The sequence below is a fragment of the Rhipicephalus microplus genome, chromosome X, assembly GCF_043290135.1.
Source record: "Rhipicephalus microplus isolate Deutch F79 chromosome X, USDA_Rmic, whole genome shotgun sequence".
NCBI lineage: Eukaryota > Metazoa > Arthropoda > Arachnida > Ixodida > Ixodidae > Rhipicephalus > Rhipicephalus microplus.
The window spans coordinates 270,068,566-270,085,833 of NC_134710.1; the positions used below are offsets into that span (position 1 = coordinate 270,068,566).

The window sequence follows — 17,268 nt, forward strand, 5'->3', positions numbered from 1 at the left end:
CAGCGAAAAAAAATATATTGAGGGACAAGCAAATGTACGCGCATCAGGAGATATTCGAAGGAAAACAAATGTCTAAAGAGAGAATGCTTTTTTTCTCTCTCTTCAATGCCATATTTTCATATTGTAGTATAATATATATATATTAAACTCCTAGCGCGCTCATTTCTTTCACACCTGCGTTCTACAAGGCCCCAGAAATTCTGCTCAGTGTACAGGTGACACATTTGGGCACAGCGGTATCGGCGCACAAGCACCGCATTTCAACACCAGAATAATGCGGCTACGTGTGATCTCCAGGAGATAATTATGGTTGAATTCACAAAAAAAATTTCCCTTTTCAGATGCGCAGTTTGAACAGAGGGCATGCCGCATGTACGATGCAATACTGCCAACATTTCGTCGATTCTCGAGACACATCGAGTGAAATAGATAGGTTAACGGCTGATAGAAAACCCTCCAATGGCAGCCTCCCCTTCGCTCCGTCAGAGACATGAAGGGCAGAGAGGGCATCACAGTGGCTTGCGAGTGATTGGCGTGTACAGGAGAGAAAGTGGAGGCGATGGCTGCGGTGAGTCGCGGAATGCGTGTGTGCTCGAGAAAAGGGTAACGAAAGGTGGGCTCTATCTTCCCTGTCCCGGTGGATCGTTCTTGTCCTCAGCAAACCAAAAGATAATAAAAAAAATCCGGCTCCGAGTGCAGCCGCTGCGGAGCCTTGCACAGACTTCGGGCAGCTCGCCCGTGTGGGTAAGATGTGGGTCGAAGGTAAGATGAGGGTCGAGTGGGGCGGAAAGATGTGGAGAGTAGGCGGCTACTACGGTGCGTACAGGGACAAAGCTTGGACGATCTTCGGGTCGTGTTTTGAGCCTTCTTTGAACTCTTCTAAAGACAGCTTGTTGTCCTGGTTCTGCAAAGAGAGAAGAAGGAAAGATAACGTCAGTGAGGCAGCAGTAGACACAAAAATGTAAGGCAATGTAAAGACACGCGGTCGATGTCACGAACTGGAAGGATTGGCCGGAATGTGCAAAAGTGCATCTAAAATTGGAGCCTGATGTTCTTATGGATGCGCGTATCTCTACCAAACGGCATTCTCCAGTCTTGGCAGATTAGCGCAATACGTAGGTGCCCAGTATAGTGATTAGTTAGCCGTAGTAGCCATACGGTGTACCTTCGGTCTAACAATGAAGTGCCGCTGCGATCAGTGGCTTACCAGAAATGTTTCTGGAGACCTATACCCTAACTCAGGGGCGTAGCAAGGGAGTGGCAAACCGAACGCGTGCCCCCCCCCCCCCCCCCCGATTTTTTTCCATGGCATAGAGAAATAGCCATTTTAAATGGGTGCCCCTCCCGAAATCAAGGTGGTGTCCCCACCCTCCCCGAGAAAAAATTTCTGGCTACACGCCTGGACCTAACTTACTTCCGACTGAGGCACGCAGCACACAGTTTTGTAGGAGGAAAATGTTTCAGCCTGTACAATATCACATTCAAACTAGCACATTAACAGGCCTGCATGAAAACTAATTCAGCCGGGCAGATTCACGTCATTGCGTTTAACTTCGCTGAGTGGCGAACGACTCGCGAAAAGCTTGCCGCAGGTTCGTTTTTGCTAACAATCAAAACAAAGTTAAATTCTGGTATTTATACCACCTAAACCACTCTCCTTACACGTCTACATGAATCAGCAGATGTTTTCACGCAGAATAGACTAAACTGAAGCTCGAGACGTCGATATCTTTCAGCTTTACCGAGTTATCACACAAGTTTACTCCCTCCTCATATACACACACGTTTCGAGAAAATGCCGCAATACTTTGGCGCGCTACAAATCAACAGACATGTTCACGGCACCCAATCCTACAAAATCGGGACTATTAGCTACAACTGTCTTTGCACCTTCTGTCCAGAAACGAATACCCTTGTCTAAAGATGTCGCGAGGTCCAAACTGCACAGTAAAAACTGTTTCATTTTGAAAGTGTGTAATTACTACACGCACGTGGCACATGTACACACAGGGGTTGGACAAGCACACCTGAAGTAGCATTCTAGTTTTACTTCCCTGCCGGTGCAAAATATCACACTCTATTGCTGGCACGGAGTGTATTCGAAACAATCGAATGCAACCTTTAGGCTCTGAAACCGTTCATCACCGCAAATCACCCGCATGAATGGCATAGTGGAGGCAAGCTATACCATTGATGGGAGGTGATTTTTTTTTTCCTTAGAACTGACGTCAGAATCAGCAGAGGACAGTATAAAAGCTCCAGGTGCGAAAGTCTTGATAGGCTAAAAAAAGAAAACTAGGAAACTCAATACATTTGTAGCGGTGCCGAAGGTGATCTTCAATAACATAGTTTTCATTCAGTGCCAAAACAACTCTTAGATATCTATTTCCTTTTTCCAATCGTATTCACTTTTGATTGCACTTCAATGACAGTAATCTATGTTGTGTTTAATGTAGTAATCTACCTAATGTTTTGTATGCAGTGTATTGTGTGCCTACATTTGTTTCTGGATGACAATCACGTTATCCTGTATATGTTTCGTACACAGTCTAGTAATTTCGTTTTTAATCTGCTGTACATTAATGTATAAGAATAACAACTACAATGTGTGCGCCCTGTTATAGCGCATTGTCCTTGTAGTGTCGTATTGCCATGTTTTACCGCAGTGATGATACCACTGCGATTTTTCGTTTTATAGTTTGTGCCTTTTTATGAGGCTGTGAACTATTCAAGTTCTTTTCTTTTACAGTGCTTTCTTTCTGTACGACAGAATAAAAATATACTTCATTTGATTTGACCAGGAAAAGAATGCTGAGTCACAAGTTTAAGAGTGATGATGTTTGATATGTGGTGTTTAACATCCCAAAACCACCATATGATTATGCGAGACGCCGTAGTGGAGGGCTCCAAAAATTTGACCACCTGGGTTTCTTTAACGTGTACCCAAATCCGAGCACATGGGACTACAGCATTCCCACCTCTACCGAAAATGCAGCCGCCGCATCACAAGTTCAAGCAATGAAGCCACTTTCTATGTCATGATCATGTGCAGACTGTGAAAAAAAAATTATAATACTGGCCAAGTGCATATGATAACAAGGAACCGGTGAGTGAACAAAAAACTCAATAATACTCCTATGGCAATGGTGTTGAATGAAGAAAACACGTCTACGAAAAAAAACATGGCTGCCGTTAAACGATGCTAGAAGCCCAAGCGTGGTAACACCCAGAAGTATAAGCCACTGCATAGCGGCTATAATTGACTTAACAGTAGATGTGACAGTAATATGAAAGTCAGCTTCTGCGTGCGATAGTACCAGCCTTACCATCGAAGTGAAACAGGAAAATCATAGAGTGCGGTATAGGGAAAATGTCAGGTGTGCCTATGACTACCTACGGTAAGTACGTCGTTAATTTCCGTTACTCTATCGAAATTGATGATGCTATACATGTTCACTGAAATTCACCCGGATAAAAGAATGCAGACGCGCTAATGTCAACCGATGACTATAATTACTTGCTGAAGTAGAGGACGCTGGTAAGCGGGTTAAGTGAGCTGACGGAATAACGACGCAGCAGCCATTCACGTAAGCTGTCGTTCCTATTGACACTTCACGCTAGCTTGCCACATACAGGAGCCGTGCTAGAACCCTTAGTCCAGCGATCTAATTTGTAGCGTACACGTATCCCGAAGGAGTACGGCCACTAGCGTGGTTCCGGTCTTAGCGAGCCGCAGGGCGCGCGTTAACCGTCGCCGTGGCGAGAACACGATACTGCTCAAGGTCACAACACTTTATTGCCTGCGGCAACACGAAAACGCAGTACAGAGCCCGTTGCAAAGGCGCGGTGGGAAAGCAAATGGCTTATCCCCGCCACCAGCGAGAAGTACTACACAGGGGTGCCGCGAGAACCTCTCCGTGGTAAAAGTGGTTCAGGGAGACACCGGGACGAAGACCCGGTTGCTCGAGTGAGAGCAAAGGAGCTCGCGTTGGCTTCCGAGAGGTACGGGTCGGCGTAGCCAGGCCACGCACTATAGGACACTGCGCCGCTCTTCGGCCTAGAGAACGAAAGAGGGGTGGGGGGGGGGGCGACAAAGGGTAAGCGTTCGCCGCGGGTGCAAGGCGCTGTTGGTGAAGTCGGAACGAGCCCCAAAAGAAAGGGAGCCGATGGACGAAAAAGAAATGCGTGTTTACCCCATCCCCGGAGAGATCTCTCTCCCTCCCGACGCGCGCGCGCGAAACGCCCGGAGAAACTTCGCGCACGGCGCCACAGTCGACATCGGCTACCGGGTGAGAAGGCAAAAGCAGCGGGATCGCCTCGATTTCCACAAATTGGAGTAGTTAGTAAACGCTCGCCATGAAATATGTTTGATCGCGGGTCAGTATTCTGCCCGTCTTCCGAAGACGTCCAAGTGAGCATGCTGCTTTGAAAGCAACGAGCGATGTAGTATGTGCGTTTCTCTTTTTTTTTTCTTGTCTCGTTTTCTTCGCTCCTTTAGAAGCCGATTTCGGCACCACTTTTGTTATAGAGTTTAGCAACGCTATCCGTTAGTGCAGGGTGCCCATAGAGGCCAATAGGCACCTATAGGCAAAACTGTCACAAGTTGTACGTCATACTTTATCGGATCACGCCAGCGAAACTGATTGACTTGATTGATTTGTGGGGTTTAACATCCCAAAACTACCATATGATTATGAGAGAGGCCGTAGTGGAGGACTCCGGAAATTGCGACCACCTGTGGTTCTTTCGCGTGTACCCAAATCTGAGGACACGGGCCTACAGCATTTCCACCTCCATCGGAAATGCTGTTGGCCCGTGTGCTCAGATTTGGGTACACGATCGGAAATGCAGCCGCCGCAGCCAGGATTTGATCCCGCGACTTGCGGGTCAGCAGCCGAGTACCTTAGCCACAAGACCATCGTGATGGAGCTAAGCAAAACTGCATGTAGAACAAATTTGTTTACGCTCGTTAACGCATTTAGAGAAACATTTGTTATCTTGACCCCTATAATCACCTGTCGGCGCAGTCGGCACATTCATTGCGTATTTTGTGACGTAACAGCTGATGGCGAGCGAACACTGGCGGCAAGAATGATATGAGCACAAACCGAATGTTATTGTAGGCTTTTGTTACTCCTGACCCGCAGCCACCCTCCAAAGTGACTGGCGTAGCAAATGACATTGTCAAACACCCCATAACAGATCTCATAAGGCACATCACTGTAGGCACAACAGCACAAATCCGTCCTTCGCAACAAAACAATACACAATGCGTATGAGCAACAGCTAATTTGTGGCACAAAGAAAAGTAAAGTCAAGTTGTCCAACGTGGGCTGCTTTTTTTTTTTGTTTGTTTCTGAGAACAGTTTCGTAAGGAACAACACAGAAAATGCTTTGCTGGTACGAACACTACATCTAGAGATTTATCCAACCGTTGAGAAAGTTGTATACGCAAAACGCGGCAAGGACAACCAGCAGACGCAGGCCCTTTTAAGCGTCCCCCTCCCCCCCCCCCCCCCCCCCGAGTCAAAATTTACTTTCCTCACGATCACCAAAGCACAGCGGCCTACCTGAGCAAGTGAAAATTTTCGTTTTTTCTGGTAAGCAGCGCTCGCCCTCGCACACCATCCTTCGCGGACGTTATAGATGCGCACGCGGGCGCATTTGTAATCGGATTTGCGGTGCACGTCACACAGGACGCTAGCCGCGCACTCCGCCCTCTTTCGATCGGCGCCTAACCGAAGGCACATAATGGACGAAAGCACAGCACGTTTCCCCTTTATTTGTGTCGCTCATTCATATTCTTTTTTGTCTGGCGACGGCCGGGGTCCCCGTTGTTTCTACCGGGAGCATACATTACGCAGAAGGTGAAAGGCTCAGTGGAAAAGGGAGCTGAGGGAAGAACGAGAGCACGGCCGAGTAAATGCGCTGCCAGTGAGGGCAATAAACAAAACGCAGCGCCACTCACGCTCCAGCGCACTAGGTATCCGCCCTTGCGTCCGAGTGCCGTTTATACCCTAATGTAATGAAAGCCCCGGCACAAGTCGGTGGTGTCGCACTGCGCCCGGTTAATTGCGTGCAGCGATAGCGGAGGCAGAGGGAGGGGGGGGGGGTATGATCTCGCGCTAACGAAATGATCCTCCCGCAGCGCCGTGATTGTCTTCCCTTGCCTTTCTTCCGTGGCTCGTGAGGATAAAAGAATAAGAAACAAAATAGTCATTTTAAGCATCACCTTGCGCAACTGAAAACATGCGGAATAAGTGGGTCAGAAAGAGAGGCAGGATATGACGTCATACGTTCCGTTGCACCGAAGCTCAGTGCTGCGCCACATGTCTCTACAAGAGCCAGAAACGAAAGCGCGAAAACACTGCGCAGAAAATTTAGGTTGGGTGGAGCTCGCAGAACGCGTATTGTAAGCGCCGGCTTCAGACGAGGCACGTATTCCGGTGTGGTGGGGCTGTTCGACGGGCCTGGAGTGATACGTCCTGTCGCAAAGCAGTATGCAGTGTATACGTAGACGTCGTTTTGAAATGCGCATGACTGCGGCCGCAGTGATGTGTTCTCCGACGGCCGAGTTATTCATGAAAGAGGTCGCTGCCATTACGACGACCTACAGCAGCTCCTGCTATGATTCAGCAGTGCACTAGCGCTCCAGCCCGGCTCTAGTTTAAGTGCACCAGTATATATCCTTCATTCCGCGCACGGTTCGTGCATATACAGCGCTTAGCCCTGTTTGCGCTGCGCAACCACCGTAAATATTGTTCCCAGAGTGGAAAGACTATCATTGTACTACATGGTCTATCACATCCGAAGAAGCCGATCTTGGGATTTGTTTTTAGTCCTTGAAATTGATCTTAACTGCGACGAAACATCACGCTGTCGCAGCTGCTTTTTATGTAATTTTTAACAGAGAAAAGAAGATAAAAGTGAGCCCCGTAGCTGTCTGCATCACAGTGCGACACCTCAACAGTAGCTCACGAGGGATGGGGGTAAGGAGGGATTAAAAGGTTAGGACTAAAAGGTATAGATATAGAGAGAGGGGGGAGGAGAGAACGTGGCGCAGGGACAGCGACATCCAGAAGTAAGGAGAAGATAGGAAAGATAGACACGGTCGCAGAGGTGCGAGGATGGGGCACCACTGGCGAGAGCTCTTGTCGGCGTCAGGAGATGGCGTATAGGGCGAGCCAGTCGGCCAGAGCTGTGCTGTCGTCGTTGATCGCGGGGGCACAACCAATCGGCACGAAATCCAGAGAGCGAGTCACAATCAGGAACCTTAATATGACGTCGCGTGCTTTACGTCCCGCTCCCCTCTTGATGTGAATAAGGTCCTGCGCTAATAGTAGTTGTTGGCTGAAATAGTTACACTGACCATTTTTTCCATTTTTGTAAAGCATGGAATAACTAAGCTTTACATTCTTCATTCAGATACAACAATAAAGGAGGCATAACGTTTAATGCTTCAGGAGGCCAATAAAAAGGTTGCCTATCTTTACAGTTCTTTCATTCCATTTCCATCAACTCTTCACCCAACTTGCACAGCGTAGGTTTGACTATGTAGGTGAGATATAAGGCAGTACTTTTATTATGCAATAGACATACTAAAGGAAAGACAGTGGGTACACAGAAAGCGTTATTTTCTGACAAATTTATGGAATTAACTTTGTGCGCTCAAATACGCTACCAAAAACATAAATGCCCTCCATGGCGTGGAGCTGGACAGCATTCAAACACCGATTTCATAGCATGAAAGTATTGTGCTGTGGGTGATTGTTGGCGACGTCAAAAGAGTGCCCCCCCCCCCCCCCGAAATATCGTTCACTGTTATATAGTATTCGTTTCAAAAACCCCTCACGCATCTCACGAGACTGTTGCCCGCAATGTGGTTCTGAAGAAAAGGCTTTTCTTGATGAAGTAAATGAATATACATTTTCCAAGATTGATTGATGATTTATATGCGGGGTTTAACGTCCCTAAACCACCATTAGATTATGGGAGACGCCGTAGTGGAGTGCTCCGGAAATTTTGACCACCTGGGTTTTTTTTAACGTGCGCTTAAAAAAGAGCACACGGACCTGCAGTATTTCTGCCTCCATCGGAAATGCAGCCGCCGCAGCCGGGATTCAATCCCGCGATTTGCGGATCAGCAGCCGAATACCTTAGCCACTAGACCGCCGCGACGGGGCCATTTTCCAAGATCACCAGCATGATTAGGGCTTACCTTATCCAGTTGTTCAAAGATGCGGTCCACTCTGGCCCTTGGGTCATCTTCCTCGTCTTCTTTTTCTTGGCTACCCTGTCAAGAAATGAGCATGCCAGTTGGCTCGGTCACAAAGCACAACGTTCAGTATCAGCCAGTCATGCAGCGCAAAGTGACAAGCATAAAATTCACCTTCCTTGTTTTTACATAGCAATTATAGCGAAGGGGAGTGAAATGAATGATATGCAAAAAACAGGAAGGTTGGCTGGAATACAAATGTGTGGTTGGCTACCCTGCGCTGGGGAGGGCTGAGGTAAGACAGAAATCTACGAGGGAAAACAATAGGAAGATGTAGAGGGAGGAGACGGATAGATCAATCATCCAAACGCAAACGAGCAAAAAAAACATTGTGAGTGAATATTCCCAACCACGACGAGCCTCGTAGTTTCAAAAAGCAAGCTTTTGTTCTCTATTTACTTTATTACTACTTTTTAAAAACCTTTTTAAAGGCAACCTGGGCGAAAAACAACGGGATGCCTAGGTGTCACCCCACAGTTTAGAAGCATTTACAAAAACCAGCGAAAAAAAAAACATGCATAAATATCGGCTCGTTGTGCTGGATCGGCCGGATTGCAACTGTGCGCATACTTACTAGACAACAACAAAATCCATTGAACGTTTCTTGGAGGCATTCTACTTAGACTACCTTATAGAGAAGTAATATAGTGACAGCAATTAGAAACTGACAAAAAATCTTGGCATTTTGCCTACAATAAGGCGCAGCTCTCCCGGTAAAACAGTGCATGCAGCCTTAAGTAGGTGGGCAAACTTATGAGTAATGCATCATGACATCGGCAATGCGAAGGGTGTTGGAAATTTGTTGCATTGATGTGCGACGCCATACGCAAGCGCGACGACACCTCGCTGTCTCCAACTCTCGCTGCTGCTGCGTTGTCTCAATTTGTCTCGTGTACCAATTCTCTCGGTGCTCGGCCATGTAATTCACGGCACGCAAAGGCAGGAGTGTAAACACCGGCACAAATCGAACTAAAAGCACCGCTTGTGGTGTTCGAGATAACTTCGCCATTCGCTTCTATTTTTCCTTTTTTTCTGCTTTATTTCGTTTGTTGGTTTCATTCCTCCTTTCTTATTAGATTGAGGTCATGCCTGATGCTTGTTGCGGCAAGACATGCGCCCCGAGGATATTACTGCAGCCTACCATGATATTCATTCCCTGACAAGTCTTCTAAAGAAGGTGATCCTACAGATAGAGCAGCACAGTACAGTCTTTACGAAGTTGTTCGTATATATAAGCAAACTAAGCCTATCGGGTTTCGCGTGCGCGCGATTCCCAATTTCTTCCCTTACCTCGCTGGCGTGATATTAAGGAACAGCAAGGAACATGCGCGCATCATTCGTCCCACAGAGAAACGTATCAAACGCAACTTGGCTTTTGTTCCAGTCAGATGCATACGAGACACAAATTAGTGTCGCCTATCTAAATAAAACGTATTGCATTCCACGCTTGGCCGCAGGTGGCGACGCACTACACCTCACTTTTCGGTTCGAACGACTATGAGAGTTACCGACAAAACTACTGTTGTTTTTGCCTCCATACTTGCGTGCCTTTTTTTTTTCATGAAGTTCGAACTACTGTGTGGAGTGTGGGTATGTTTTAGCAATTTCTGTACGGGCACATATTGCACGGCTGCGTGAAAAAAAAAAACCGCCAGGCTTGCACGGAACGCGTATCACCGTGCAGCTAAAGCTGGGCATCACCCTCACAGCTAAAGGTTTTCTGCCCTTGTCTATTCTTTCGTAGTTACGTCGTAACTATACTTGTAGTCTTGCGTTGTGCAAATATGTTGGGAGAGCGCACTTTCAGAGCCCTTTTAAACACTTTTAGGGCAACTTCTACAAGCACACCTGCAGGGTACCCAGTACGCCAAAAAAGTCATTTTTGTGTAGTAGAAAAGCATTCACTATATGTTCCTTCGCCATTCTTCCGAGAAGCGTGGCGCCTGCTACACACTTGCAAAGAATTTCGTGCAATTTTTTGATGCTGTGGCTGACCACAATCAAGGAATATGCGTGAAGCTTTTGTAATGGATTGAAGCTATTATATGTGGGGTTTACCATCCCAAAACCACCATATGTATATGAGAGACGCCGTAGTGGAAGGCCAAATAAGTTTTGACCACCTAGGGTTCTTTAACGTGGGCCCAAATCTGAGCACACGGGCCTACAGCATTTTCGCCTCCACCGACGTTAAAGCATTCGACGAACCACTCGTTATTTATTTATTTATTTATTTATTTATTTATTTATTTATTTATTTATTTATTTATTGTACCCTCAGGGCTTTACAGCATTGCAGAGGGGAGCGGGCACTGACGAACAATGTTAAAGAAAAGAATACATAGACAAGACACTAGAACATTATTAAACACTGGAAAGCAACTATTATCAACTGCAACTATGTTATACAGCCAGTAGATTATACAAGAAAACTAACAACAAAATCAAACGTTTACATTTCCAACACCAAGTATGTTATCGAGCGATGTTTTAAAACTGCAAGGCGAGGTGATGGATGCAACTGATTGTGGGGGGTGGTTCCAATCCTTGCAAGTTTTAGGCAGGAATGAGTGGGAATATGTTGATGTCTTGAAGCGAGAAACAGCAACTTTCTGCGCATGGTCAGTACGAGTTAAAATGTATGACGGTGGGGTTATTAAAAGTGAACGCAGAAGGGAGTTGTAAATTTTGTGGAAGAGTACGATACGGGATAACTTACGGCGTGTAGCGAGTAAGGGAATGTTAATAATTGATTTCATGTTTGTTACGCTAGCGGTACGGCGATAATCTGATAATATAAATCTAACAGCGCGATTCTGAATGCTCTTAAGTTCGTTAACTAAAGTGATATTACCAGGGTCCCATATCGTCGACGCGTATTCCAAATGCGGACGAACGTACGTAATGTAAAGAAGCTTTTTTAAATCAACAGGGGCCATGTAAAAGTTTCTTCGCATAAATCCTAGAACCCGGTTTGCCTTACATGTGACAGAGTTGATATGATGTTTCCAAGATAGGTTGTTAGTAATATGGACACCAAGGTATTTATAAGAGGGGACGGGATCGAGTACGGCGCTGTTGAAGAAATAGTTTGGGCATGCGGTAGTATTACGTGTTATTCGCATAGACTTGCACTTCGAAACATTTAATTCCATTTGCCATAATTTACACCAGTTAAGCACGTTAGTCAAATCTGATTGGAGGGTAGTGATGTCATTATTATTAGATATTTGGCGATAAATTACACAGTCATCCGCGAATAGGCGCATTGTTGAAGAAATATTGTTAGGCAAGTCGTTAATGTAAATTAGGAACAGCAATGGCTCAAGGACAGACCCCTGTGGCACTCCGGAGCGAACTGGTATAGTAGACGAGTCGAAATTATTAGCCGATACGTATTGGGAGCGGTTAGTAAGAAAGCTACGGATCCAAGCGAGCACATATGAGTCAATGTTTAACAGGCTTAGTTTTTGTAGTAGTAGGGAGTGTGTTACTTTATCAAAGGCTTTGCTGAAATCTAGAAAGATGCAGTCAGTTATTGTTCCAGAGTCAAGGGATATGTGTAAGTCATTGGTAAAAAGTAGAAGCTGTGTTTCACACGAATACTGCAGTTGGCATCGCGTGACACCTGGTTGGTCTTTCGCTGTGCTAAAACGTTTTATAACTCACATAAGCGCGATTCATATCCCGACACCAAGCCTGCCTAAGGCCAGTTTGCAGCGGTGTTTCAAGCACCGGTGTGGCTTTGTGGTAGAATACTGGGCTAGAGCGCAGGGTATCCGGTTAGAATCACATTGGGTCCTTGGTGTTTTTTTTTTATTTCCTTAGTTTATTTTTTACGTGATTGGGGTTACGGACACTGGCGGCGCGGCGTTGGCGGAAAATTACGGCACACGCTATTCTTGTTGCGGCCGCATAACAGCTTTCGCTGTAAACACGGACGAAGAAAAGTACACTGGACGGGTGCCACCTTGTACTGTTACTCCCTGTATACGGGCATTTGTTTAGGCTGTGACAGATATGAACAAGTTGTCGAGTAAGAATGCTCGTTTACAGCGAAATCTCTGATAAGATCACAACAAGTGTTGCATGCGGCGCCGTAGATGTCCGCTGCTGGTGTCCGTAACTAAATTGAAACACCAAGGACACAGTGGAATTCGAACTCGGGTCCCTTACGTGCCAGGCCAGCATTATACTGCAGAGCCGTGCCGCTGCTTGAAACTCTGTTGCAAACATGCCTTACGCAGGCTTGATGTCGGGAAATGAATGGCAATAATAGGAGTAATAAAGCGTTTTAGAACTGAAAAAAGAATAACCAGGCGTCGCTAAATGCGAATTGCGTAACGAGTGTGTCAATATTGATTGATATGTGTGGTTTAACGTCCCAAATCCACGATATGGTTATGATAGACGCCGTACTGGAGGGCTCTGAAAATTTCGACCACCTGGGGTTCTTTAACGTGCACCCAAATCTGAGCACACGGGCCTACAACATTTCCGCCTCCGTAGAAAATGCAGCCGCCACCGCCGGGATTCGATCCCGCGACCTGCGGGTCAGCAGCCGAGTGCCTTAGCCACAAGATCACCGCGGCGAGGCATAACGAGTGTGTCATCCACTGCTCCGACACATTTCAAAAGCCCCGCCGCGGTGGTCTACTGGCTAAGGTATACTCGGCGGCTGACCCGCAGGTGACGGGCCCACGGCGCCTCTCATAATCGCATGGTGGTTTTCGAACGTTAAACCCCACATATCAGTTAATCAACTCATTACAAATACTTATTCTTGATCACCTGTTAACTGTTGCGCATACCCACTTCAGGCATAATTCTGCATCGTCGTGAGCCCTTGCATAAAAAAAAAACTTGCGCCAAATTCCTTGCAAGTGTGTAGGGGATACCACGCTTCACTGAGGAATGACGAAAGATAGCATAGTGAATGGCGGCCTATACTACACAAAATTTATAATTATTCGTGACATAGTGGGTGCCCAGCAAGTGTGCTTGTAGCAGTTACCCAAAGAATGTTTTAAAAAAAAAGGCTCAGAAACACCACTCTTCCAGCTTTCGCTGTGAGTGTGCTGCGCATCTATCTCGCCACTTAAATAAGATAAAAAGATACCCCCTGTTATTTTTATTATGTTGCCCTTACTAAAAAGTGCAAGAGGGTGTGCTCTCAAAAGATCCTAAGGGCGTTTCGTAATGTTAACGTAATAACGTATCACGAGGGGCGCACTGGCGTAGAACCCATTCCATAGCGCATCCTCTTACTACGGCAGCAAGTGGGCGTTCAATCTTTTCTTCAGCCCACCAGATAATTCCACTAACGGCACAGTATAATTTATGCAGAGAGCTGTGAAGCAATTTCAGGTGAATTGGGAACTGGCGGCTTGATGATTACCACGATAATAACAGGTAAGTGTCTTATCAATACTCTGTGGTCCCCGATCGAGCAAGAACTTTAGAAAAGGCCGCACTCATTCGAAAGAAATATCGAAGAAAAAAAAAGCAACAACCGCTTGCAGTGGCGACGCACAGCTTTCTTGGGCTGTATCCCACGTTAAAGCATCCTCAACGTGTCATCAATGAATTTGCCGCTCATCAACTTCAAAGAGCATGCAGAGATGTCATTCATGTAAGCGAAAGCGTTGAAGTGTTCACTCCCCCATGCTTATACAGAGTAGCATGCCAGCGATATATAGACGCCGGCAAAAATCTGTTTTTTTTTAACAAAGAGTCTCTCTCTCTATTTTGTGAAAGGATGTGTAGAAACTATTGTCATACTTTATTAAGGTGATAGCCTTAAGAATACGGCAAGATATAGCAAAAGCCTCATGAGATAGTCATGCGGCTAAGAGCCGACAAGCGTTACAAAAAGGCGCACGAATCACACAAAAAGCGAACCACGCCCTCTTCTCAATATACATGCGCGCGAGCTTTAATGTAACTGCGGCGTGTGCATGATTTAAAAAAAAAACGGCATTATGAAGGCTTAGTCTGTGAGAAAGCATCAAATCGAGGCTGTGCAGCAGACGTGACCGAAGGCTATTTTGCAAAATGGCCTCTTTGGAGTGTATACAAACATTCCGTTCAGGTTACTCGGCTCTTGATCTCTTATGGTGAATTGCAGGTTGAGCTGAATCAAGTTTTTTTTTTTTTTGCTCCACGAGCGAGAAAGTGCATTTCTTTGTCAGATTCGGAGCAAGTTCATGTTTTCCAGATTTTGGAGCAACCCGCAACGCGACAGAGCGTTCCGCCGAGCTCCGCCACAAGGGGTGAATTTGTCTAGAAATTTGGAAACGCGGGGGTGTCATATGCAGTACAGTCGGGAAACTCGGTTGTTTTCAGCGTTTTTTGAGACAGTGTCAGATCACTTTAAGAGCTTGTACAGAGACATAAAATTATGTCGTTTGACTCTGCTGGACGGCTTCTTCTAAGCTTTTTACAGGGGCATGGTCACGCACTAAACAAATCGTGGTTTTCAGCAAAAAAAAAGTGGATGGTTTATTGTGTTCGTTCATATGTGAAAAAAAAGTACTGTAAAATTATATTTAGTTCCAAAATGAGCCTTATAATCGCAGGTTATTGAGCGCATCTACCTCCAGCGACAGCTATTTGACCATGGCGTGTGTGACGCCCTGTTCTTCAAGGAATGGAGCCATCGTCATCGTCTTACCTAAGTTTCAGCTGGTGCCAATCATTCAGCTTTCAATGACGAGCTGAGCAAAGAAAGCTGTAGAAGCTCCAATGTACGTGCAGCTGACCACAAAGCAAAATCGTTGGTCGGTATATAGACGCTTGGCGAGAAGCCAGTGGTTCGTTACATCATAAATGGCGCGTGCGCCAACGTTGTCTGACTCTGCAGCTCACGTGTTTATAAAAATGCTCGTTATAGGTCAAGTGCTCGACTAAATGCACTGACATTTCGCTAGTTTGTTTTTGAACACCCAAGGATTAACCCACTTAACACAGATTACGAGCAAAAAGTTGGTGTAATGGCTCCTTTAATGGGACCTCTACGAGTCTGTAGTGTAAAATCGGAAAGTAGTGGCAGCAACGATGACGACGAACCACACGTGCTCTCCAAAATGACGTTTAAAGAAATGTTCCCTGATCCACTGTGCGCACGCCCGATGATCATCTCTACGTCGACGAAGTTCTGGAACTGGTTTACTTGGCGTATGCATAAATAACTACCGGAGCGATCTCACGTGGAGCCTTCACGTCTTCCATTGGCAGACTTGGCTCAATGCAATCCAAATGCTAGCTCCACAATTTCGGAGGCTGCTCCAGATCTCCTAGTGGAATTCGTCATTCAATTGAAAACCGTACAATATATATATATATATATATATATATATATATATATATATATATATATATATATAACAGCCAGTAATGCCAAGGAATGTACAGGGGAAGTTATTAGATCCAATGGAATGTAAATAAGAAGAAAGAAGAAAGAAAAGTGGATGAAAAAATTACCACCTGCTCACAATTCTGCTCACAGCTGGTAATTTTTTCATCCACTTTTCTTTCTTCTTTCTTCTTATTTACATTCCATTGGTTCTAATAACTTCCCCTGTACATTCCTTGGCATTACTGTCTGTTATATCTCATTAATATTGTGTTAAAACACGGAAATACGAGCCCTATGGCACAACGGGAGCGTTGTCAACAAGGATAAATATATTTATTTATATAAATATATAAATATATTTATCCTTGTTGACAACACTCCCGTTGTGCCATATCCCATACCTTCACGAAGACTAACTGGCCCATTGAATTATTACTCCTACTATATATATATATATATTGCGAAGAATAATAGCGCCACAGAGGGACATCCTTTCAAGGAGAATCTATAGTGAGTCTGTGCCTACCGTGCCCTGCTTGTGAATGCCACTCGTACTCGCAGTCCGTAAATTGAGCCGTTGGTTGAGCAACCGGTCGACCCTTACGACATGAACGCTTTTTCGCGACATGAACGCGAATGAACGCTTTTACTAGTGGTGAAGATTGCTACACCCTAACACATGCCAGAACTTCGATACCGTATCATCCACTAAAACGACGCAATAAAGAGGCTGCTGCAATTTGTTTGATCTCTGGATTTGCGCTCGTGGTGTTGGCAAGTGCCGATGACAGAAATCGATCGGCCGATACAGCCTTCATCACTCTGGATAGCCTGCGTGAATTTTACGTCATGTTGGACTTTATAGTTCACCCTCGAATTTCGGGCGCATGATGGACACAGTTCTGCGAGGCTTGAAGTGCTACACGTGTTAGCTCGGCTAAGTCATTGTTTTCACTCCTCATTTCATATCACACCTCGAATGATTCCGCCATGTTTTGACGTCTTTATGGGCTTACCGTACGCCAGCCTTCAACTAAATCTCAAGTGTCGATCTGCTGCACGCAAACCTAGGATACTCGGCTACGACGTATCCAAGAATGGAATTGTTCCCGAAACTGCGAAATTTCGTTGCTGAACTCCTTTCCTGCATTCTCTAAGGCAAGGTCATATAATATTCAAGTATTTTCATCAGCCTGTGTTCATACTTCAGGCGCTTGATTCATAATTTCACCACAATAATGTCCCTCCTGACGAAGCTACTTAGCACCAACGGACCCATATGCAGGTTATAACAAGGCCTTGTGACAAGGCGCTTGCTGCCGTCTACACTAATTATGTGCCACTACAACACGGCGCAACGAAAACCGATATTTCTTGAATATGTCATATCTTATGCAAATCGAACTCTTACCAATGCCGAAAGTAATTACACCATGATAGAACAAGACGGCATCGAGATCATCTGGTCTCTTCAAAAGTTCCAGCCGTAAATCTGTTGCTGCCCGTTTGATGCTGTCTTGAACTACCTCACACTTTGTTGGCTGTCGTCATTAAAAGATTCCTTCCACCGTCTTCGCCGTTCAGCACTTCGCCTGCAGGACTGCGACATTCGCGTGCTGTACCCCAGTGGACGATA

At 45.7% G+C, this 17,268-nt stretch overlaps 1 protein-coding gene across 1 annotated transcript in view; it reads right to left on the reverse strand.

The window, feature by feature from the left end:
* Positions 1 to 597: 597 nt before the first annotated feature.
* LOC119161517 (frequenin-1) overlaps positions 598 to 17,268 on the reverse strand; it is a 279,556-nt gene continuing 262,885 nt past the window's right edge. The window contains exons 7-8 of the mRNA XM_037414040.2: positions 8,219 to 8,293; positions 598 to 904 (exon numbers count right to left, since the gene is read on the reverse strand). Coding sequence (XP_037269937.1) covers positions 812 to 904; positions 8,219 to 8,293 — 168 coding nt within the window. The 3' untranslated portion in view covers positions 598 to 811. The remainder of the gene's footprint in view (positions 905 to 8,218; positions 8,294 to 17,268) is intronic.